Here is a 25,829-nt window from a genome sequence, read left to right as displayed (position 1 = left end):
TTGCGCGTGCGTGTGTGTGTTTTGTGCGCGTGTGTGTATGTGTGTCTACTGCTGACAAAGGCTTTAATGGCTGAAAGCTATGATTGTGTGAATCTTTTTATTGTGCCTATCACAGCTCAGCATTTCCGCTATATGGTGAGTCGCAACTTTCCTTCTCTCATATTGTTAAATTCAGTAAGTATGTTTACCAGTGACTAACATACAGTTTCCAATTCTCTTACATGAACATTACAAGATAAATTTCTTAAGGTAGGGAAATTTGATAACAACTTTGATGTTATAATATGTGAACTACATCAAATACTAAAGGAACTTTGACTCCTTATTCCGAAAACAAATCAAAGTACCTGGTAATAGTGAACATTCAGTAAACTTCTGCAAGCCAAAAATATTAAGACAACCTAATAAAAAATTTCTTGAGTGTGACTTTCCTTGTTCTTTCTTTGAATCTTGCACCATACCAAGAATAGCAAAAACTGTAGGACCTTGAGGACCAAATCTGCATTTGGATTAATAATAAAGATTAGTACACTAAACCTGCCATGTGATCATCAAGAAATCTCTGTGATATATTAAGTTAAGACCAACTGCTGCAGTACGTCACTGTAAAGGCCATACTCTACATATGCGTGATATTAAACTGAATTTCTTAACCACAAGACAGTATTATGGTGTATTTTTAATATACTGCAAAGATGGATGACGACTTGTAACAAGCCGTAAAATAGTTCCAATTCCAACCCTGTTAAAGACCTGTGTAATACCGAATTTAAATCATCATCTTGAAAGAAAAACAGCTGACTACACTACATTATTCCCTTTTCTGAGATCTGGGGAGGGGAGGGGGCATGCCTCCCTTGCTCTTGGTTTGGACACCTTTGCCAGGTATCCATTTAATACAAAGGATACTTTCTGAATGGATAATACGCTTCCCAAAATCATGGCACGAAGTGCAGAATTCTACTCACAATAAGGTTAATTACATTTAAGTTAACGTTTCAAATGTGTTTGCATCGGCCTACACTGTCAAGATTTTCAAATGGTTTTTTAGCCTGGTGATTTAGTACCTTGGGGAGCTGCTAAAATGTGGGCTCATACATTTAATTAGTTATGTTACAATGAAGTTTGTATTTGTTTATTGCAGTGACAGTTCTTTTGATGTTTATATACTTATTTTTTACAATGAAGTGCAATGTCTGCTTTAACTGACTACCAACTTTTGATGTGATGTAAAACTGGGCTGTTGGAGCAGCTATGGAACATTCAGATTTTTCTGGCTTTAAGGAACATGATAAATTTCCTCATTCAAAAGTATTTGCATCATGTCTCTATGAAGTTAGTAGTGAATTATCACTAAATGCTCATGAATAAATCTTGCACTGAAAAACTGTTGTAGAACAAGAGTGAAAAATATCTTTGTCAAAGTATTTCATAATCTGAAAAACATATTGTAATAGATGATAATGACAGAATAGCAACCAAATGTACAAAAGTGGGGATGAACAACTATATATTGGGAACATTACCAAATAAGGAAGGTGACATAATGCTATGAATGTAAGATTTGACTGGAAAATCAAACTTTGTGTATTGTGCCTGAGTTTTATTGCTACTCCACTGTTCAAAAATCTTATTTATTTTTACTTGATGAAAACCATAACTAGTATGTAACTAAGGTGCATTTACTCTTAATATTCACATTGTATTTGTGTTACTGTGTTTTTTTATGTTTTCCAATTCCTATAGTGGTCATGAACTTGTATTTGTGTTACTGTGTTTTTTTATGTTTTCCAATTCCCATAGTGGTCATGAACAGTGTTATCAACTCTTTAAAGCTTCAGTATTATCTATGAGGTTTATTCAAGCTTTATGCAAAAAGTAGCATTCTTGATTATCTGCCTTCAAATTTCTATTCTTAGCAACTGAAGAACGAAGAGAAAGATGGAGGGTGAGAGGCAGGAGGGGAGCTGATGAGCCTATAAAACCCCGGTACACTGTCATGTTTCTTGAGTAAATCGTAAGACATAAAAGTATAAAAATTAGGTTTGAAAAACTTCACAACAATGTAAATAAGTAGAGTGGAATGGTAAGTAAAGAAACTACTAAATAGTGGAATACAGATATGATGAAGAGTCACAAGTGTAACTTAGCAAATCAAACCAGCATTGTACCTCCAATGTCATAGAAAGTTGTCCTTGTCAAACATTTCCAGAACCATTTGATTCTGTTTTCATACAGATGAATTGTAAGAAAGTCCTCAATAATGACATTGTTCCTGCCAAGGCTATATTAATTACATATATATTTACATTAGCACTGCTTTTTCAATTGAAACTGCCTTAACTGCTGTAATTTGCATCACAGATGTCATATCAAGGACTGTGTACTTTGAGAAGGAAAAAGAAGTAGTTCACAAACTAAGAGAAATTAGATAATCTAAGTCCTTACAGAGACTGTAGAATGAAGATGAACGGCACAGTTGAGTCACATGCATAAAGGTATCAGGAGTGACAGTGTCCTAACAAAAACATAAATTAAGTGAATGTGCAAAAAATTATTGGAATGCTACACAGTTGGAAAGGGTAAGCAAGTAACCAGCACAGTAAACAAAATACATTGTCTGACAGTTGATGCTCACAATCTACACGATATCTTCAGAAAAACTTTCAATGGCTCTGGAAGAATTCAGTGCGGAGTTGTTCAAATTCTGCGCACAGCTTCAGACTGCATCATTTTCCTTAACCAACATGTTAACTGGCAGTATTGCAAAAGATACATGGAATTACACCAATCAGCCAGATGCAAAATCAGGGTAATAGGTTTATCCTTCAAAAAACTTTCTTCACCGATGAAGTAACAAATAGTAGAAAGCTGAATGCAAAAAGAAGTTTATATACATAACACACACACCTTGCTTCCTTGGGGGCTGCCTGGGGGTAAGCTCAAAGATGAGATCTACACGAAAGTTTTGACAACACCAGGGAATCTAAAACACAGTTTTGTTGCAGTGTGTGCAACAATATCCAATAATTCTTTTCAGTCTTTCCAGTTGTACTCACACGAGAAAACACACATGCGAATTGTGGTAGATGGTGAACATTTTAAACACTTGTTGACAAAAAGTGTTTACGACCAGTTCCTTTTGTTGTTACTGCTCATGTTAATTTACAACTGTCATCTTTGAAATTAACTCATGTTAATTTTGTCGTTACCCAAGATAGGAGGAAGGTCCACATTAGCTGTAAATTTTTAATCTGTTTATTGCAGGTAGATTTCAGCTGCTGTGTAACTCTCTTCAGTACAATTATAGCCAAGTCATCATGACTCCTCATAAATAAAAGTCACATGTGGTACCACATTGGCAATGATAACAAACAGTTAAATTGTTTGTTATCTGTAATGTCAATGTGGTGCCATGTGCAATTTTATTTATGAAGAGGCATGATGGCTTGGATATAACTGCACTGAAGATAGCTACACAGCAGCTAAAAACAAAATGCAATAAACAATTACAAATTTACAACGAATGCTGCCCGTCTTCCTATCTTGGACCTCGTTAATACAGTCGTTGAGCATGCTGTTCCTGATGGAAACAAATCTGAAGAAAATTTTTTTGTTCATGCCAAAATACTAGTTATTAAACTGTATGCCTCAATTTCTTGTTATAAAAACCCATTCCATTTGAGACATTCACCTATCTGTCAAGCCTCTTGCAGAGAAGAGCAGAACTGTTTGCACAGTTTATTGATTCACCCTTTGATGTCACATCCTTTCCCTTTGATGACCCATGTTTTGCCTTCCAGTTTGCTTGTCACTCTATCCACATGTAGCAAAGTACAGTTAGTTTCAGTCTTAACCACATTCAAGAAAACAATATGCAACACAAACTTCATGAAAGTCACAGGTGTAATAACAGCATCTTTAGACCCTCTCTTCTTCCGCAGCACACTAAAGTAAAACTACATAACAGCCTGGCCGAACATACCTTCTCATATGGCAGCAAAACATGAACACTCTGTAGAGATGACAAATGGAAACCAATAAATACAGTTATGTGGTTCACAAAAAAGTGAACCTGGCTACACAATACATTGCAGGGAAAGACCTCACGACATCCTTAATGATCTCAATGTAAAACCTATTCACAACATAGTATAGAACTACAGAAAATCTTAAAAAGACCATATATAACAAATTAAGACCAGTGAAGGAGGAGAAGGACTTCATTTTTTCCTCTGTTAGTCTAAATTAATAATTCGAGTCAAGCTGGAATGGCATATCATCCACATGTGCGTTACCTGTTGCATGTCAGGATATGGATAAGGACTACTTCGTTTTTAGAACATGGTTTTGGTACATTACTAATATTTTAGGGTAACCTAATATGTATTTTGCATTCATTACAACCATTTAATGTGTCTCTTTTCCCTGATATGAGTAAACAGATGGCATTGTCAAGAACACTTCTCACACTAATTTAATGTGAGGGATTACAGGAAAGTTTGGTAAGTATGCTTCTACACTTACAACTATCTTCAAACAAGGAAGCAAAACAACAGGACAGATGAAGCAAGGACATAAAAAGCAGACAAGCAGAGGCAAAGAGGACATTCCTGGACAAAACAAGTCTGTTGTTATCAAACACCAGCCTTAATTTAAGGAAAAAAATTTCTGACAATGTTTATTTGGAAAACAGTATTGTATAAAAGTCGATCTTTAACTGTGGGGAAACTGGAAAAGAAAAGAATCTAAGTGTTTAAGATGTGGTTGATGCAGAAGGAAAGTTGAAAATTAGGTGCACTGAAAATGTAAAAAAATAAGGATGCACAGATACAGCAAAATGAGTAACGTGTGGAAAACTGACAAGAAGAAGGGACTGATATCATAGGAAATGGAATGAGGTGTTTCTCTGCAGAATTGGCAAAGAGAGGACTGTGTGGAAAACACTGACATGAAGGAGGGACAGAGAGAGAGAGTACATGCATCAATGATGTAAAGAATAACTTCCATAATATATGAGGAAGCTATAAAGGGTAAAATCTCTAAGACAAGAGATTGGACCGTATCCATCAAATAACTGAGAACATTGGGTGAAAGTGCTACTTTCAGATGAAGACGGTGATACACGAGATGAATTCGTGGTGGGCCACATGAAACCAATCATAACATTGAAAATGCCACTTTTCAAGCCAGCCTTTTCAATTACCTCTGCTAATCTAAGGAAGCTTATTTATAGGACTGTGTAACACCAGTAGCAGAATTTACCCTTGGCAACAACATTTGTGAAACTCTACCTGACTATCATATTCCATTCTGTAGCCCAAAAAATATTTTAAATGTTACTGATTGAAATAAACAGATTGTTAGCACTTTCTTTCATTTATAAACAAAAAGAGTCAAAATACAGTATTCAATCTAGAAATGGACTTGTCAGCAAACATTCATGTCTCCTAGTAAGTGGCCTAGAATTTTGCTCATAATTACTGACTTGTTCAGTTAAGGATACTAAACTTCAAAAGACTTAAGCAATGGACCAACAATTACACCAAGAACAGAAATTTACAGGATTTTAAGGACCATATTCTCAACAATCAACCAACTAAAGTTGTACAGCCCTTTACATAAAACACATAGGAAATTACTACACAGAATAGTAACTAATAATTATTGCCACATACTTTCACAGAATAAAAAACAAATCTGTTATGATGCCATGTACTTTCTCTCTCCACCACTATTTTCTCCATCTTTTAGATGCAATACTACTTTCTCTCTCTTTCAATTTTATTTCAAAATTCCTCTTCCACCTGTCTACATTCCACCAGCTGGTATTGTGTTTGCACAGTAATGGCTCTGGAAAGTGTATTTTTTCTCTAAATACAACTTTGTGGCTCTTGTATTCACTTTTCTTGCTATGACCAGGCAAACTACCAATGGAATGAGGGCATAAAGTTTTATATGAAAATTAAAGAAGGAACTCAAGATCAGAGGTTGAAAATAACAGAGGGAAATCTGCTCACAGATAAACAAGATATTACATACAGATGGGGTACTTCAAGGGAATTCTGGAGGGCAATCCCACCAAGAGTGAGCAGCCACTCTATTATACCACAGATCCAGATGTAGAAGAACCCACATTAGAGGAAGAACACTACTGTCTAAGAAATTATAAAGCACCAAGAACTGTGAAATAACTGCAGAACTTGAAAAGTGGGGGAATTCGTCTCCATAAGCAAATTCACAAACTTATTAAGTTGATGTGGAATCAGGAGATAATCCGGAAGAGTGGATCTTAAGTGTAATTCAACCAACGCGTAAGAAAAGAGAGAAGAGTTTTTGTTAGAGCTAACAAGGAATTATCTTGCTGAGTGTAACCCATAAGATTCTCTCCAGTATTATCTACAACAGAAGAGACTCTGGGAGATCAGTGTGTATTTCAGCCTAATGGGTCAACAACATTATCAGATATTTGTGCTAAGCCAAATACATGAAAAGGTGTACGAGCATAACAATAATCTCCATAACCTCAAAACTTCTAGCAGGCCTTCTGTTGGTCCTGGTATGCCAGTAAATGATTAACCACTGCTTGGTATATCATCTAAGTATGTTTCACTTACTCAAGGAACATTGGCTGGTTCCACAACTGCAGTGCGAGTTTTAGAGAAATGAGTAAATGGTTTAGCATTATTAAAGGGATCTGAGAAGGGGACACCCTCTCTACAATGCTTTTCAATGTGATTCTTGATGCAGCCATTCGGAGCTTCAAATATCTAGTTACACACACACACACACACACACACACACACACACACACGTCAACTCACATATGTGCATACACTTATGATTTAGCGATTAATAACAGAAGAAATGTTTCACTAGAGAGAACAATATGTGAGCTGAAAGAAGCCACACAACCTAGAAGTTTCGCTATCAAATGAAGTGAAAAATAAGTACATGAATTTCACCAAGAAGGCAAATAATAATTTGAATAAGCTATCAGCAGCAAGTTTCAGTCTTTGACTATGCAGACCTTTAACTATCTGGAATCTAATATTAACAGGACAAATTTCCTGAGTCAAATAAAATAAAACTGTGTATCCTAAGCAGTAATAGATGCTTTCACAAGTCAAAAAAAAAAAAAATACTGTTGGCCCCTAGATTATTAAACAGGCAGATGAAATTGCAAATTTGTAGGGGCATGCAGAAGTGAACCAAGGACACTATAGAGTATCAATGATATTAGAATGCAGGGTTCTATGCAAGATCTATGGACAGTGAATGGTTTCTGGAGTCTGGGAATTTACACGAGCTGGCACTGTAAAAACAAAAAGTAATGGAATAGCCCAGCTTGGACATGTTCTTAAAATGGATACTGGAAGAACTAATTTTGAATGGAGGCAACTGGAAGAAAAGAGGAAAGCCATGAAAGCAGTGAATATATGATGTGGTAGAAGGTACAAAACTCTTAGAGAATGGCAGAGAATCTTGCTGGTCAGGGCAGAATGGAGGAATCTTGTTAAAGAGGCCATGACCCACACAGGGTTGCAACACCATGAGGAGGAGGAGGAGAAGAAGAAGAAGAAGAAGAAGAAGAAGAAAGTAATCTGATCTGCACCTAATATTTCATGGTGTTATTGCTCCTCCACTTATTACAGATTCTAGACATTTGTTTGTCAATATTAATCATGTTTACAATTTCAACCCCCCTCCCCATAAGACTAGCAGGGGATACTGAACATATTTAGAGAGCTGGGCAGCACAAATGGTCACATGTTGGTTTGGCCTGTGAGACAGTGTCACTGAGATACTGAAAGATACTGGCAGATACTTGAAGATACATGTAAACTAGCCTGAGAAATCCTACTTACAAAGTTTCAAGAACTGGCTTTAAATGATGACTGTCAGAATTTACTACAACCCTCTACATATCGCTCACATACGGATCATGTGGCCAAGGTTAGAACAATTTCGGCACATATCGGGGCATTTAAACAGGCATTTTTCCAGCATTCCATTCGTGAATAGAACAGCAAAAAGCTCTTGCAGCTGGTGTAATAGGGCATACCCACTACCACGCATTTCACAACGGTTTTAGAGTTTCTGTGTAGATTTGTGTCTGGATACACAAAGAAAGAAAGAAATGAGATCTTGGATACAGTTTCGCAGACATGTCACTTGGTTCTCTTTCCATTAAAGGTATTTGTTTATTCAAACGTAATACTGCAGTAGTCTACGAAACTACCCATTACTGAAAATTACTGGTTATGAGATGTTAGAGAGAATGTCTCTGCAGCTATGACAGGATCAGCTTGGTTTTGTAGGTGTTGACGCAGTTCAGATAATTTGTTATGTAGTTGTGCAAAATGTGCCATGTTTTAATGTAAACTTGCTTTACTTTCTTGAAATGGTAAAATGTTCTACTACCTGAAGTGAAAATGCAAATGTTCTGATTTTTTCATATTTGCCATGTACATGGAGAAACACGATTTACAACAGAATAAATGTGAAATAAATTACTGTAGTTTTCAAAGTATTCTAACTTTTCTTTCTTTAGTGCTATGTCCAGTTTCATCTCACAAGGGAACCTCCCCATCGCACCCCCCTCAGATTTAGTTATAAGTTGGCACAGTGGATAGGCCTTGAAAAACTGAACACAGATCAATTGAGAAAACAGGAAGAAGTTGTGTAGAACTGTGAAAAAATAAGCAAAATATACAAACTGAGTAGTTCAAGGAAAGATAAGCAACAATAAGGACGATAGGAACGCAAGAGCACCGTGGTCTCGTGGTAACGCGAGCAGCTGCGGAACGAAAGGTCCTAGGTTCAAATCTTCCATCAAGTGTAAATTTTAATTTTTTATTTTCAGTTTATGTGACAAACTCTTATGTTTTCATCACTTTTTTGAGAGTGATTATCACATCCACAAGAAAACCTAAATCAGGCAAGGTAGAAGAATCTTTTTACCCATTCGCCAAGTGTACAAGTTAGGTGGGTCGACAACATATTCCTGTCATGTGACGCACATGCCGTCACCAGTGTCGTATAGAATATATCAGATGTGTTTTCCTGTGGAGGAATCGGTTGACCTATGACCTTACGATCAAATGTTTTCTGTTCCCATTGGAGAGGCACATCCTTTCCTCTACTAATCGCACGGTTTTGCAGTGCGGTCGCAAAACACAGACACTAAACTTATTACAGTGAACAGAGATGTCAATGAACGAACTGACAGATAATAACTATGCAAAAATAAAGAAAGTAAAATTTTCAGTCGAGGGAAGACTTGAACCAAGGATCTCTCGTTCAGCAGCTGCTCACGCTACCACGGGACCACGGCGCTTCTAAACACACTTCGTCCATGATATTGCTTATGTGGCCCATGGACTACTCAGTTTGTATATTTTGCTTATTTTTTCACAGTTCCACACAACTTCTTCCTGTTTTCTCAATTGATCTGTGTTCAGTTTATCAAGGCCTATCCACTGTGCCAACTTATAACTAAATCTGAGGGGGGTGCGATGGGGAGGTTCCCTTGTCAGGTGTTATTGGATACAAATATTTGACGAGTTCTTCCCAGCTCTAGGAAATAGTTAAACTAGGAAATATTTGACCTGAAGAACTCCAAGAACTTTGTCTTCATTTATTAAATGATGATTGATAAGTGTTGCAAACAAAGTTTTTGTCGACCTCGTCTTAAAGATAGGACATGATTTAACATTTCCATTATGCAACAGTTGGAAGTTGAATGTCTTCTTTTTCATCATTTTCTTTCAGTAGTAAGTACAATAACAACTTGCGACCACAAATTTGGAAAAGCGCTTGTATTTCCCCAAAATGGAGCTGCACGCTAAGGTACTTGGCCATGGCGTGCTCAGGCAGTGTGCTCAGAGCCAGCAAGCACAAATAAAGCACTTTAATTTCTATTTTCTCCATATTGTACTGAGATATGGCTTTTGTTCCAACTTTAAAAACAATTTCAATATATTAGCTACAATTAGTTTGCAGCAACATATCACCCAAAATGAACAAAACAAAGTAGCCCACAACCACATTTTTCGAGGCAAGTTCTTCAAAATTTACGCTACACAGTACTTAGAAAGCAGGTATCACAGTAACTATGACCAACATCAACAAAATACACACTTTGTCATCGAAGTATAATGCGAATATCAACTTTTGTGCCAATTAGTTTCCTCAAAATCAAAAAAGAAGTATTTTATAGTGAAGAAAATGCATGAAACTGAAAGAAGTGGTTTTTAATTTTTTTTAAATGAAGAAGAGAGTCTACCACAAAATTAACTACAGGAGTTAATGTAGTTTTGTTTCATTTACATACAGTATTTTTTACAGCAAGAAATTAGGAAAACTGCTTTCTGTCTGGCCAGGCTTTAACGGACTGATATTCCTCATAAATGTGTAAGAAACTGTAGGTTGAACTAAAAAGGATTGAAAGTGCCAGACATACTGCCTACTCCAACAATAATCCGACAAACATGGGTCCTCACCCTAACCTGGAATAATACAAGAAGACGTGTGGTATTACATAGCTGTGTATGCTGTATGACAAGTGTCAAGTCCAAAAGTACTTGCAGACACTAACAGAGGTAATAACACCCATATGTAAGTCAATTTCCCAATCTAACAAGAATTATGCACTTGTAGCACTTGAGTACATTCATGATGTCTGAAACTGTGCAGGTTATAGTGAATTGTGTCTTATCAATAGTAACACAATTCACCTTCCACAGCAAGGATGAGCAGCTACATCTTGTATATTTCCACTGAATTTGCACCTATAGTCTGTTCAAAATTGCTTTAGGATCAACAACTACGAAAGAAGTAGTGGGATTACACTCACGAGAAAGGCTACAACAGTTTCCACTGGCACTATGCTGCAGGTTTTGGGAGCATTCGTCGGAAGCTGATATTGAGTTTGTTTTCATTTCTCGCAGCTCCAGGATTATATTTTATTAGTTATTACAACTTTTTGTCGTGTGTTATGCGATATTCAACAACGTCAGAAACACAATGCTGTACGACTTTATTCAAAAGAAATGGTTTGCATATGGCATGGCTACACCATCAGCAATTTTTCTTGATAATGCTCTCAACCATTTTTTCATTGTTGGCAAGAAGCCTACCACAGCGAAGTTGAGATGGAGACAATTGGCTTCAGGGTTCAAGTAAGTGGTAAATTTATAAAGGTGGAATTTGCAGTTGTAATCTGTCTCCATAAACAACAGTTCTCCATATATAAAATTGATGAGCTGACAAATATATGGGCATAGATTCATTAGGTTGTGCCCTTGTCCCTGCCGTTTCAGCAACAGAATTGACACGGGCTCCAATTAAAGTTTATATTGTCAGCAATAATTAAAAAAAAATGTTATTCTATGCCTAGTCAAGACAATAATGAAGCTGATAGGAAAGTCAGCTCCGAAGACTGGAAGAACGCTATCAATTCATACGTAGCACATCTTGGAAAAAAACATGGCAGAATGAGGCTACTTAAATAAATTGCTATAGGAAATGACACGTCACTAAAAAAATGAATGATAGTGACAATGCCACTTCAAGTGACGAGAGCAATGTCAGTCGAGTCTCTCCTCTGTCATCAAAATAAGATGCACAGGAAGATTCAAATTAAGTACCAGGATAGGAAAATTATACTTTCTTGGCTATTAATAATAAGGTTGTTGGTCATCAGATGAGTCCAAATGAAGTTAATCACAGGAACACAATCCCAATTGCACAAAAGAAATCTCTCTCAGTGTTTCTATTATATTTATTGTCAAGCTGGTGTAGCGTATTTTGTTATCACTATTTTTCTTTCTTCCTAACAACTAAAATAAGTTTCATCAACCCGATTAACAAGCACAATCTTTTGTTATGTTATAAATAGGCAGAAAGTTTGCTCAGGAAACATAACATGTTCATTATAAACCTAGCAATCTGTTGAGGTTTTGACATACAAGTGCAGCACCATGCATCAAATTTTACTCAAATTATCTCTTATTAGATATCTGTGACAGAATTCTGGTTTGGAGTAGATTAATATATTAAGTATTCTTAAGATGCTTTTTGCATGTGTTTATCTAGATTTAGTAACAAAAAGTTTCCCCACATGTTAAAAATTTGGTACTGCCATCAGGAAATGGTTCTTCATTAACTTTCTATAAATAGTCTTAAAAATTTGTTGGGTAAATAACACTAACATGAACATGTACATCTCTCCCTGAAGCCACTAATGATTGCCATCTTAGTACATCAAAGTGTACACGAATTTCTGCAAGCTGAATGAAACATAAGATCATGCACGTGTCCTGTGCAAGATATGCCAACTCTGCTCTGTGCCTCCATGTCTTCCTACCAATGTATCAATCCTAAAGTAATTTTCAAAAGCATGAAATGACTCCATTACACCACACAGACCTTCACTTTAGCACTGACTGTCATTATCACAGGCTGCATCGTGAACAAACAAGCACGTTCCACACCTGGAGTGATTTTTGTATGCATTAGTTCTACTCATTAGAAGGAGTATATGATTTTTAGTTTTAAACAAGTTTATCTAATGTTAATCACTTAAATTGGGCACCAAGAGCAAGGAAAATCATGGATTAACTTTGCAAGAATGAGAGTTTTGTTCCGGGCAAACAGCTCCCAAAGAGCTTTGAAGTATTACTGAGAAATATGCTTTCCAAAAACTAATGTTATGCTCCTGACAAGATGAATTATAGTTATAACGCTGTTGATTACCAGACACAAATAATAATAGACAATGAAAGCAATGAAATAATTTTTCTTGTGCCTCATAATAAGGAGTTCTCTGCAGAATAAACCAACATCATTCAACTCACTGAAAGGTGACTTAAGCCATGAATAAAAGAGGACTTAATTTTCTTAATAATGCTTTAGATGCCATACAGAGCAGATTTAGAAAATGTGGGATATAAGAGAATATCTGATATTGCTGTACCAGCTCCAAATAGTACAGCACAGGCTGAATGCAGAAAGAAATGTACAGAAAAAGATCTCAAAATTTTTTAAGAAACATTTGACAGCTATTTGAAAATGAATTACCACAACAGAAGAGTGGATTATGTTCATAGTTTGTTAAAGTTAATGCATATGAAGAAGACAAAAATAAGAAATGAAAATAAAAGCAAGCAATTTACGAAAGTACAAATGAAATATCTGTTTGGGTACAAAGGACTGACAACTTATCAATTTAAGTCATTGTTTTAAAGGTATCTGGTAAATATGGAAGGTGTGGGGAGGCACATTTTAACTAAAATTCCTGTTTATGAAAGCAACTGTAGAGGAACATACTGATGTAAGAAGTTTGTATGGCCTCACCTGACGATAGCATGGTAAGAAAGTCATTTTAGAGAGTACTTCATAAGTTGTTCTGTGATGAATTCCACTAGACAAAACTATCAAGGAATTTAACATAATGCAACACAGTATTAAGGCTTATAGATGCTAACTGTCTTGAACATCTGTGAAAAAATTAATCTGTTCATCAACAAATTCAGGATTGATTATTCTTCTTTTCTGACTAAAGAGCCTTTGTTCCTAAAAAGATAGTATCATCATCCTAGATGCATGAAAACACTACATTTTCCCTGTAACACGAACTTAGCCACCCACTGAATTTACAACCATTTTATGGCATTTCAGGTGGAGGGGCATATGAGAATCCCATTACAAAAATGGAATTTCACAAACATGACTTTTCACATGTACGAAGAGATTGCTAAAATCGCCATGTAACTATATTTACTTCCTGTGCTATAAACATAAGATAAGAAATTTGAATGAGTGTTTCTAAAACGTGGCCAGGAGCTGTTGGGGTATACGGTGCTATCTAAAATCTAGGTTATCAGTTAAGATAACGGCTTCCTACAAAAGAATTACTTTGTTTCCCATTCTTTTATTAGGAAAAAGGATATTTTACCAGAAACAATGAGAAATTTTCAAAAATAGATCATTGGAGCTGCAGAAACAGTTGTGGGTGGAAAGAAAAACAATTCAATGTCGTCCTGGGCCATTCCAAACTTCAAGTGTTAAAGTATCTCCAAAGCACATTAAAGAATGAAGTTTGATATCAATATGATAATGCAAAAGTTCTCAGTTTCTGTCATACTAATACTAACCAAATTGCTCATACTTTTTTTAAGCTACAGCCAAAGATGCTTAAGTAGAATTTAAAGCTAAATAATAGAAACCCAATCTAATCAATAGTAATGTAAATTCAGATACTAATAAAGCAGAAGGTCACGACAGAAACAGGAAACAAGATATGTGGCTGGAGGGAGCATTACATTTTCATTTAGTTCCTCCATCTGGTATTACAAGCAAATGTACAACGCAGTAACAATGAGGTAAAAAGTAGTAAAGAAATGTAAAATTACCACAGAGCCTGATGGGTCAGAGAATTAGGCCACGAGCAGTGTACAGAGAACTGGGCACTATGCAGATCAGACAAGAGTAATACAAAGCTGCCAATCCAGGATTTTTCAATACAACTGACAGAGCACAAGTCAATATTCTAAAATGGGAAGAACATACTTAACACAGGAACAACAGCAGAATTTGGAAGAACAACAGCAGAATTTGCAAGATCTTGCTCAGGCGTAAGACAAGAGGAAGACCCCATACCAGACAGGAAGATATTTCACTTTAAGAAGACACATGTGCGTGGATCTAAACCCCAAAGTGGTGGTGGTGACAATGATGGAGGGTATTTTCCAATGCAGGAAAAATTAATAATAAAATTTTCTACTAAAGCAGTAAATAAGTGAAAATGAAATTCAACTGAACAGTTACCAACATAAAGGTTGTTTAATTACATGGCAGGCATTAATTACTTTTTCACTATAACTGCATGACAAAAAACAAACTGATGTAAGAAAATCCATTATGTGATACTCTTCAATATCTAAAAGACCTTCATAAAACACAACAATGGCACTCATCTCAATACTCCTGGAAAAGAGAAAGGTGAGGATTCACAGTCTTAAAGCAAAGTTCTAACTACTTGTGTTGGTGGATTTTTGTGAGAAGCAAGTCTGCAAGAATGAGAACTTTAAAACAAATTTAGACAGTCCCAAATTTCTTTTGATAAAATATCTTGTCACATATACAGGAAATTAGATGATTAATATATAGTAATATTTGATAGGAATTCCTCCTCATATCCCCTAGGAACATCTTAAATGGAGCAATTACAATAAATCTGATGCCAGATTTGTAACTACCATTTACTCACAGTTAAGCACTACAGGAGCACGTGAATACACACTTAAATGTGTATTAACATTACCTCATAGAAAAGAAAGATTAGAAATGTACAAATGGAAGATGCAGAGAACTGCAAACAAGGATCTTCTACACCTAGTCACTCAATTAAGTTTTCAATATGAAACACACTTGGCTCACCACTACTCCAATAACATCTTGCAATGATCAGACCACATGAACAGACTAGATGGCTGTAAATGACAGTCAATAATCAGATGGCAGCAGTTATTTGATGAGATGTAATGTAGCAATACGAAAATCATTTTTATCTCTTATACAGACTGCCTGCATTTCCATGTTAATGTTATTCATAAGAAAAATAATGCAATAATCACAGATTAATGAAAAATGAGAAAGATGAACAATTTTGATGAGCTGAATATTGTTACTATAGGAAGAAGTGGTGGTGATATAAGAGTTTATGTTTGTTTGGCTAATTATTTGCCTTAAATTTCCCAGAAGTTTTCAGTGACGGGAGTATGATTTTCCACTATATATACCACCCTATCAGAGAAGGAAATCTATTATTACGCAATGTCGCCCTATATTTCCAGTTTCACTTAAGGGTTCGGGAGTTAAAAAAGAGGTGAGCATTCTGTAGCTCTTCAAACATACCTATGAAAACTAATCATAATACAAATGGTTCTTGCTGATATATACTAACCATCAAGTAACTCCTCAACAGCCGTTCTAACTCCTTTATCAAAAGCCCGAGCATCTGCTGCGGTCTGGAAAGTGAGTCCAAACTTTTTGTCACCAGTTTTCCAGTGATGAAATGTAGGCATTACTTTATTGTACTCGAAATCTTTCTTGATTGTGCAACTGAAGACTACCTGGAATAAAGATTTAGCTGTCAATATTAACAGATCTTGAGTTGACCTTGTGATGCCATTACAATGAATATGAAGGAAAAAATGCCGATTTCATGGTATGTATACTGCTACTCAAAAGAGTAACAGGAAAGCAGTACCAAATTATGCATCAAATACAAGCACATTTCTGGAACACTAATACCTAATATTATGAATAAAGAAAAATATATCCTGGCCCTAATCAGTAGATCAAGATGAACTTTTAGAATGGGGCTCAGGCTATCGTATTTAACACACAACTCAAATCCATGATTATAGAAACTGAAAATTCACATAGGTGCTAATAAAGACTGCAAAATCTTTAAGAAAGTAGGATGTACGAAAAAGAGGTTATTGTTGGTTATTCTATTATTATGCCACCATACACTATCTGCCATAGTTATCACACTTACTGACTGATCGGAAATACGCTTCCCATAAATAAGGTATTCGTGTTTGTTCTCTCCAAGATCACAAGGTACAGCATGTTTGCAGACAGACACGTTGGATAAGCCCCCACCTCCCATAGGGACCCATCCACCCGTGCTGTCGTCACGCATCATCACCTGGGCACGCACTCTAACCAAGTAGTTGCCACTGAAACACAGAAGTGTACAGAAACATATGCAACATGAAATACTGAAAATCACAATATGTTCTTCTTTAATGACTGAACCAAATTTCAAAATATCACAGCCACTTTGAATGTAAGTTCTGAAGTTTAGGGCATAAGGAAAGTTATAGGCACCACTTGACATTACAAAATTAGACAATCAATTTACAAGTTCTAGTAAGTGCTGCTACATACAAGAGTTTTGTCAAACAGCCTGTTTTTAAAAAAAGACATGAAACTTTCAACTGCTGCATCTTAAAACATGTTCGTCATAATTAAGCAGAGAGAAACATATAGGCTAGAACTATTTAAGCTTTTAGCATGTGAGGCGAAGTAAAATGATGGCTTAGCTCACTAGTAGTCAGCAAGTAAAGTTTCAATCCCAAATGTAACCCACTTTTCAAATTTAGTCCCTTAACTGCAACAGCTTTATATTTAGTCTCCTAATGAGACTTCGTACATGTCGGTATTATTTGAGAGTGGCTGTAATTTTCAATTCACACAAAAAATTTGGTAAGTATCATAACTAAAGAAAAAATTGTTAAAATCACAAACAATCTGAAAGGCTGGCCAGTATTTATTTTCAGGTGGCACAACCACTATACAGCCAACAGTCAAACACTTTAACCCTAAACAGGCGTGCTGTTGTAAAAAATGCAACAGCAGCAGTTTTTACGCCCGATTGAGGCCTTAACAATGAGCTATTGTTTCAGACTTGTTTTTAGATACAAATGTGCATGTCTGCTCTTTTGGCAACTTCAGGCATGACTGTCAGAAGGTTAAATATAAAACAAAACTCACAGCTTTCTGAGCAAAACATTCTATCTTAAGGCAGGAAAGAACTGACTGGAGTGGTTTGCCACATTGAGGAAGTAATGTACTGTTCCAAAAACTGTTTATTAATTAAAGAGTGTATAATCATTAATGCCAGAATTACTACCAAAATTTTAATGAACTTTAACATTATCACTTTCACAGTTGATCCAGAAGAGTTCCTTCACATAAAAATAACAATATGAAGGGTATTGCCTTAGGAAATAAATTAGATGCCGAGCATGCTTCAATGCATATGTTAGAATTTACAGCTAAAAATAAAATGGTTACAAATAACACTAGTTATGATTAAAATTAAGGTACAAATATCCTTAAAATGCAACACAAAATTTATTTTCTTCATTTCTATCTGAAGACAACTGATGCATTAATAAACAAATTCAACTCTAATTAGAAAATCAAGTACTATAAATGTTTACACATGATTCATGACAATACCACCCTTTGAACAGCAGCAAAATTTCAAAGCAAACGAACACTTGAGGGGTTTGAATTGTAGACTACCCTCCTAAGTATCACATCATCAAAGGATACAAACAGGGTTTAAATTTGAACTGCTCCCAAGAATCATTACGCTCAAATGTGTGCAACAAGTACCAATGGCTCATTACAATTTCAGAAAATATTAAAGATATTCAGATAAAAAATTCGATATGCACTGCATGTATACAAGCTTCAGAATCTTCCCACAGTATCTGGAATTTAGATGCCTTTATATACATCGCATTTAACTGTAAAATCTCTAATTTAGAACAGTATGTATGCGTCGCAGAAATTTTTTTTTCTTATTATTAAAGACCAATACACGGTCGTTTCATTTCCTTTTCCTGTTCTCAAGTGAAAGACGAAAGAAACAGTATTGGAAGCACTTAACATTTTCTCACAAGAGCTAACAAAATGCCAGTAGCTCGAAAAGATAATAAACCACATTTTCGCAAACGAAGCGCAGGATGCAATGTGTTGATCAGCTAATTTATCAACATGAATAACAAGGCAGACTACTTGGACTAGCCTGGCAGTTTGTCTCATTCATATTTATCTCTAGATGAACGCAACAAATATTCCATTAGCATAAATTATATTCTATGGGGGCACCAATCTCTGCTTTTGTTAATGGTGAAATCACCGTGTTTTACCACACACTATCGGGCTCATGTGATTGTTTCACCAAGCAGTAAAGAAACTACGACACACGAAAGTTCTGCAACGTCAATTCAAATGAACATTGTGAAAGGTAGTACAAGCACCGGCTACATTTCTATTAGTAAACAGACACAAAGGCGCCAGCCGTCGCTTTTAACAGAATTGGAATAGACATCAACCTCAGACATACCATAAATGTCGGTTGCAAAGTACTTACTCTTCATGTGCCTCTGTCATGATTTGCCGAATAAAGTATTCTACTTCTTTCCCATTTTGTCCTTATTTCCACCATTTTTGACACATATAAAATACATCAGCCACAACTAGTAAAAGACAGGAAGTCGTCTCTATGAAGATGCTTATTCAATCTTCAGACTGGTGTCATCGCGCATGTCTGAATACCACTTGCAATAAAAATGTAGTTCGTTTGAACGCACATACGATAAGTTATAAAACAGATTATGAACTAGACCACAAAATTCCAATTATTTTATAAATACGAATACTTTTCTTCAAATAATATATAACAACATATACAAAAAATGGCGTTCGACTAGTATATTGCTGCATGCAAATGTAAATATGGAGTAATTTCACAGCCTTCTATATTGTGTTTCCCCGAATACTCTTCCGGCGTTTACAATTGCGTCCTTCAGTTGCATCTAACTACTTTTGATATTAGATTACTACAGTTCAGATTACTGTAGCATCTACTAAGCATTTTTTGCTCCTGAAGCTGACTTTTGATTTGTGTATACCATTCTATAATTTCCGTGAGTTTTGTAACCAACTTGTCAAGTGTCTCAAAGTTGTCTGGACATGCAAAGTTTGAACACTAATTCAAAATGCTAATGTTAGCTTCTGACACAGGACTAGTACTTTAATATTAAGATTCTATTATTTCCAGCTTGGTTCGAGACATCCTTCGCCGTCCGCAAAGTCACTATTTCCGTAAAACAGTTACTTTGTAAACGCCCTTCCACGCGCAACGATATATTTGCGCACATACCATCTGCGCAGATCGAAGATTGCGGTTAACAGAACATTTGCGCAAATATTAAGTGTGCGCAAACATGAAGTTGGAGTAGTTGGTTTGAGCTAAACTGCTAAAATCTGTGGAGCATGTTGACAGGAGATCGCCGCCAATATGGCACGAGAAAAGAGTTTCACTAAACTGTTTATTCAGTCTAGTGTTCCTCGTCTGTGTCTAGATAGTGGATTTTAAAGTGGCAGATGCAAGTCACTGCTGTAGAAAGTATATTACCGAATTTATGGAAATCTGTAGGAATCATACATGTTGGTGGAAAGTTAAAAGCAGGGATAGCAATCAGTAGGCAGCTGCTTATAATTCTTTAATCGACAAATTACGAAGGGCTGACTTTATCGCAAACAAGGAATCGGTAATAAAACAAATTAAATTCGTTACGGACTGTTTACCACAGCGAGCTAAGATAATCTATTCGATTTTGTATCGGAGGATGACTAGCACACTTTCACGCTCCTATGGCATAATCGTATGTTACAGTGTAGCAAAAGAAAGTAGGACCTATTTGTCCTAAAGAAGAGTGCACTTAGAATATTGTGTTATTCCGATGACGGAAGACATTACAACAGTACCATCAGGGACATTGGGGGTTGTTATACTTTTTTTTAAATTCGTAACACAATACGTTGTTCAGGTTGATTTAGAGATGAGCTGCAGAATTCACTATCATGACACTAGAAGCAGAACTTTCCATGTAGACTGTGAATCCCCCTTTAGAGATCAGAATGAAGCTCTATATTTTGGTTCAAAAGTCTTCGACAGGTTGTTGGCAGAACTGAAAATCTCGAACCAGAAATAAATTAAACAACAGCGGCAGTCGCGACTCTATCTCATTTTTGTTGCTCACAGCGATAGCAGAGCCACAAGCGAACAACAAGTTGAGTTCGACGCGATTTTGTGAAAACGAAAGCGAATCGTAATTATTTATTTTGCTTTGTAGACTAGTTTTTACAAATGGAAGCGTCTGTAGCGCAATAAATTGCAACAAGAAGAAGATATCGCATTTGTCCATTTTTAGGTTTCCTACAGACCTTGAGGGTTTTGAAACGGAACATTACAGGACAGTTCATTTACGATTCACTTTTAACCTAAAGATATTTACTAAACAATGCCGTTTTATTTTAAGAACAAAAAATGGAGAATAACCAGCAAATAAGCCACCACACCTCTAGCGGAACAATAAAACCTCACAAGACGTCAAAAGCAATAAAACTGTTTACCCAACTCAGAAGAATCCAGTTCCACAACTGTTGCAGCATCTGAGCAACAGCAAAAATCTTCAACACATTCGCTTTTGAAGCGAAATATTCGTGTATTAGAAAGTTAAGTGAAGTGTAAGTATGTGGGAGTCATTAGACAACACACAACAGTGTTATGTGTCAAGGGCAGTAACTCACATATTAAGAATGGGCAACAACAGAAATAGGTACTTCTGAGACATGAGATGTGTGCTTACACCTCTTGGTTTCAGCGGAATAAGCTGCAATTACACATGTGCGAAAGTATTTCTTCATGAAATAGTTGTAGCTAATGTCACTGAATCGGTGAGATTTGGCAATTTTATACATTTATTTCACTATCATTTTTGACTTCTGATACTACATAAACTCTTCGAGGCAAAAAAATTAAATAATATTCCGTAAAACAACTGAAAAACAAACATCAGTGTCACGACACCTGCGACTGTGCTTCCTCACAGCTTGGAGCTTCCTCGCTCCAGCAGTTGAACAGTAACAACCTTCACACCAAAGATTGTCGTGACAGTGTATATGAGACTGTGTCATAGCTCTTTGGGCCTATATATAAAATATCTAAGAATATACCGTGTTTCAAACATGTCTAAAACCGTAAAAAAATTATCTGTAGCTTTGCACAATTGAGATATTGCACTTTACTTGCCTTCATCAAAGCATCCATCGCCGGATTTGCCTTGCAGCTCATGAAGCAAATTTATATGCCTTCGCTTAAGCTGCCACTGTTTACACCAATTTGCTTGGTCTTTCTGTTCCTTTTTTTTAGCATTTTTTGAGAACACAGACCATAATGGTATTTTCTTTATTTCTGAATAAATGAAATAAACTTTAAGGTTACGAGAGCATAGTCACTTACCACTGATATCTCTTTTCTACACCGACAGATGACGGGCGAGCAGTGAACAAACCATATTTGCTGCGATTTATTGCGTGCACAAACATTTGTGCAGATTTTTGCTAGTGGATAGGCATTGAGGTCTAGTTACACAAAGACACTGGGTTGTGCCACTCTTCCATGAAAGGAATTGCATGGAAATGGTGTGATACAGGGGACATGCAAATGACAAGTACTACAGTCCAGTGGATAAGCTTGAATAAGTCTTAAAGGAATACATGGTTACACAAAGAGCAGCACGCTAGTATAAATATGACTGAATTTATAGCGTCAGGCTCTAGGAAGTGTAACTGTAATTGTAACTTCACATGTAGTAAGACTCCTCCTGAAACGAAGATGTTCTTTCCAAACAAACAGCAACATACAACTAGACAGAAAGCTTGGCTCACTGCACTGAAGAATCATACAGCTGACAGTAAGCAGTGGACTCCTGCAGAACATTCTCAAGTTTATAGTCATCATTTCATAAATGGTGTGCCTAAAATGGAACTTTTAACAGCCCAGTATAAGCACCAAGTCTTCAAATGACACCAATATTATATTGATGGATTAGATTAGATTCAGTTATGGTTCCACAGACCCAAAATGAGATGATTCTCGTGGGTGTCGAACATGTCAGAAAGTATAACATAAAAACATGCAACATTTGAATGTAATACTCATTTCCCTGATCATTTGTCAGGAGATTGTCAAGATCTGAAAACATATTACAGTAAACTGAAACTCCTCATATTTACAGAATTCATACACTGTCAGTATAAAGCATAGTAATGCACTTTTAATAAATTTATCATTCACAGAATACCTAATCTTGACTGTTGTGACCAAGTGCGGTCAAAACTGAAATCTAACAGTTATTTTTACTTAAGGTGGCCTAAAAGTCCCTATTAAGATATTCGTCTATAGATTAAACGGAGTTGCCCACCAAAAAGTCTTTCTAACTCTATTTAAGCTGCAAGTTTTTGATGATTGTTGTCAGTTTATAGAAAATGTGTGTTCATAAATATTGGAATCCTTTTTGGACCAAGGTAAGCGATGCAGATCCTTCTTGTTCCTAGTATTGTTACTATGTATTGAGCTATTGGTCGTGTAATAGGATGACCACAGTGGGTGACGTGGTCGGGGTTGTAGGGTGTGGCTTGGTAGAAGAAGGTGGCTGTTGTTAGCAATCTTCCTCTTTATTGTTGGTTCTTCCAACACATTTTCTCATAGCTCAGCTCCACCACTCATGTCGTGGTGGCACCGTGCTGATGCGCACAGCCTGGGGAACGCTACGCCGTGCTCTGTCAGCGGCTGCACAGGTGGTAAGGGGTTAGCCGCACGAGGCTGGCCGAGCTCACCTACTGCAGAGGCTGCAGCTCATGACGACGCCGGGAGTCGCCAGTGCAGCAGCGGGCAACGCCCTCCGCCGACCGGTCCTCGGGAACAGCGTCACTGATGACGACGACGTAACAGCGACCGAACGCCCAATCGGTCGAACCGATGCCGACGCCCACCTCTCACGCTTTTAAATAGTGCTGAATCCGCCGGTTACGCGGCGCCGTGTTTATTAGAACGTTCTCGATGAGTTGGCTAACGCAACTGCGCCACATGCGGCCCGCACCTGCATAATTCTGCTAATGCTGCGTTCTGGCTGTTGATGGCTGCCGCGCACGTACACACATACCAACGCTCGTTGCAAAACTGTGTCACCTGCATAACGCGCCGGCCACCCTTCATCCGTCGTCTGCCATGAGGCTGGCGCATCGCGCACTGAAACACACTAAATCACAATTTCGCACCATATTTCCTAAAAATAACCCCTTGTCCTCTACAGTTGAAAATAGAGACATATTATTTGCAACAAATTTCATTAAGGAATAAATATACTGAGAAGCATTGTTTAGAATACCGAATTCGTTCAACAAGTTTGTACATCGTGTTCTTGAACTTACACCACAAATGAGTCTCATTACTGGCTTTTGCAATCTAAAAACTTTCGCAACATTTGACGAGTTACTCCAAAATGTATTCCCATATGACATAATGCAATGACAGTAAGCAAAGCATGCAAGGTTTTTCATATTAGTATTTCCTTCATCTGACATCATTCACATTTCAAATATAGATTTGTTCAGGCTCTTCAGCAATTCTGTGGTGTGCCTTTTCCAACTGAATTTATTATCAAGTTGTAATACTAAAAATTTAACACTGTCAATCTCTCCTATCTGCATGTCTTCATACGTTATACAAATGCTGGAAGGAAATCTCTTACAGATTCTGAACTCCACATGGTGGGTCTTTTCAAAGTTTAATGACAATGGATTAGGTTTAAACCACTGAGAGCTTGATTAGCAGCTATTTTTAAATATGTACTTGAGTTCCTATTTATTGCAATGTGTGTATCATCTGCAAAGAAAACAAATTTAGCACCTAGAAATGTAACAGATGAGAACAAGTAAGAGACTGAAGACAGAACCTAGAGGAGCACCACATGTAATTAATTCTCAGTCAGATGAAGACTAATTGCTTATTCCACGGGTATTTCAGAATGACACACTTTGTTTCCCATTACCTAATTCAGACTCAAACCATTTTGCAGCATTATCAGTGACACTATAAAATTCTAATTTATTTAAGAGAATGCTGTGATTCACACAAAAAAAATGTTTTGACAAGTTATAGAAAATGTCAAAAATCTCTAATTTGTTATCTAATGAATTAAGTGCATTCACACTGCACGTGAATAAGCCTTCTCTACATTGGAGCACTTTAGGTATCCAAACTGTGACTTGGACAGTGTATTGTTTGCAGTCAGATTTTTAAGGAGATGCTTGAACATCACTGTTTCGAACATCTTTGGAAAAGCCAGCGAAAGTGAAATTGATCGATAGTTTGAAGGTTTCTTTTTATCCCCCTTCTTGCACAGATGCTTAACTTCAGTATATATTAGCCAATATGGAAATGTTACGCTGATATGAAATTGATTACACAAATAACATAAGATAGAATTCAGCTCACATGAATACTCTTTAGTAAACTTCCTTGATACATTATCATAATCAATGGAATACTTTGATTTTAAGGATTTTATGATGGATGCTACTTCTTTGGGAAACATGAGTGTCATTCCCATTTTACAGGAGTTATTTGTAGAGATTGGCCTCAGATAATCCATTGCACTGTTTACTGAACGCAATATCCCAAGCTGTCAGTAATAGAAATAAAGTAGTCGTGTAATAGGTTTGCAACAATACATGCACTTGTTACCAATGTCTCATTTACTTTTAGAGCTCTCTGTTCCTCTTCGTTTCTGGCCCCACCTATCTCTGTCTTCACTAAATCCCATATAGTTTTTATTTTGTTGCCTGATGTAATTATCTTTTTCTCATAATAAAGTTGCTTAGATTTCTGGATTACCTGCTTCAACATTTTGCAGTATTCTATGTAATACATACTATGCTAATATCAGAGCTGTTCCTAGATAGCAGATAGTTTCCCTTTTGTCCCTGTGTTGAGTTATATTATTTTTTGGTCTTTTCTTTTCTTATATATAAGCTGTATGTAAAGTGAATGGGTTATAGACACCAACAAAGCTAAATTGACTAGTTATTTTGTGGCAAGGATAATGTTTTGATACATCTGTATGAAACAAAATAAGAAATACGCTCTTCAATTTATTAATTGCTGTATCTTCACTCTTTTGTTTCGATAAGTGGTAGTGTACAGATGTATGCTTGGATCCATTGTTAAAAATGTATATTTCAAATGTACATGAAAAGTATTATAAAAACTTATTAGGAAAGCAAACTTTATTCAAACATTTAAGACTTCCACTCCTATCTGTTCAGCATATCACTCGCTGCTGAGATCCTGCATCAAGAGGTTCACAACATACAAGAAGAATTTA

General features: G+C 36.5%; 1 protein-coding gene across 1 annotated transcript in view; it reads right to left on the bottom strand.

Moving 5' to 3' along the window:
* Positions 1–19,415, bottom strand: part of LOC124776462 (sprouty-related, EVH1 domain-containing protein 1) — a 30,984-nt gene extending 11,569 nt beyond the window's left edge. Inside the window, exons 1-3 of the mRNA XM_047251471.1 lie at positions 18,965–19,415; positions 16,571–16,754; positions 15,971–16,139 (exon numbers count right to left, since the gene is read on the bottom strand). Of these exons, the coding sequence (XP_047107427.1) occupies positions 15,971–16,139; positions 16,571–16,754; positions 18,965–18,984 (373 nt within the window). The 5' untranslated portion in view covers positions 18,985–19,415. The remainder of the gene's footprint in view (positions 1–15,970; positions 16,140–16,570; positions 16,755–18,964) is intronic.
* Positions 19,416–25,829: the final 6,414 nt, after the last annotated feature.

Source organism: Schistocerca piceifrons, chromosome 2 (genome assembly GCF_021461385.2).
Source record: "Schistocerca piceifrons isolate TAMUIC-IGC-003096 chromosome 2, iqSchPice1.1, whole genome shotgun sequence".
NCBI lineage: Eukaryota > Metazoa > Arthropoda > Insecta > Orthoptera > Acrididae > Schistocerca > Schistocerca piceifrons.
This window is presented reverse-complemented; position numbering and strand designations above follow the sequence as displayed.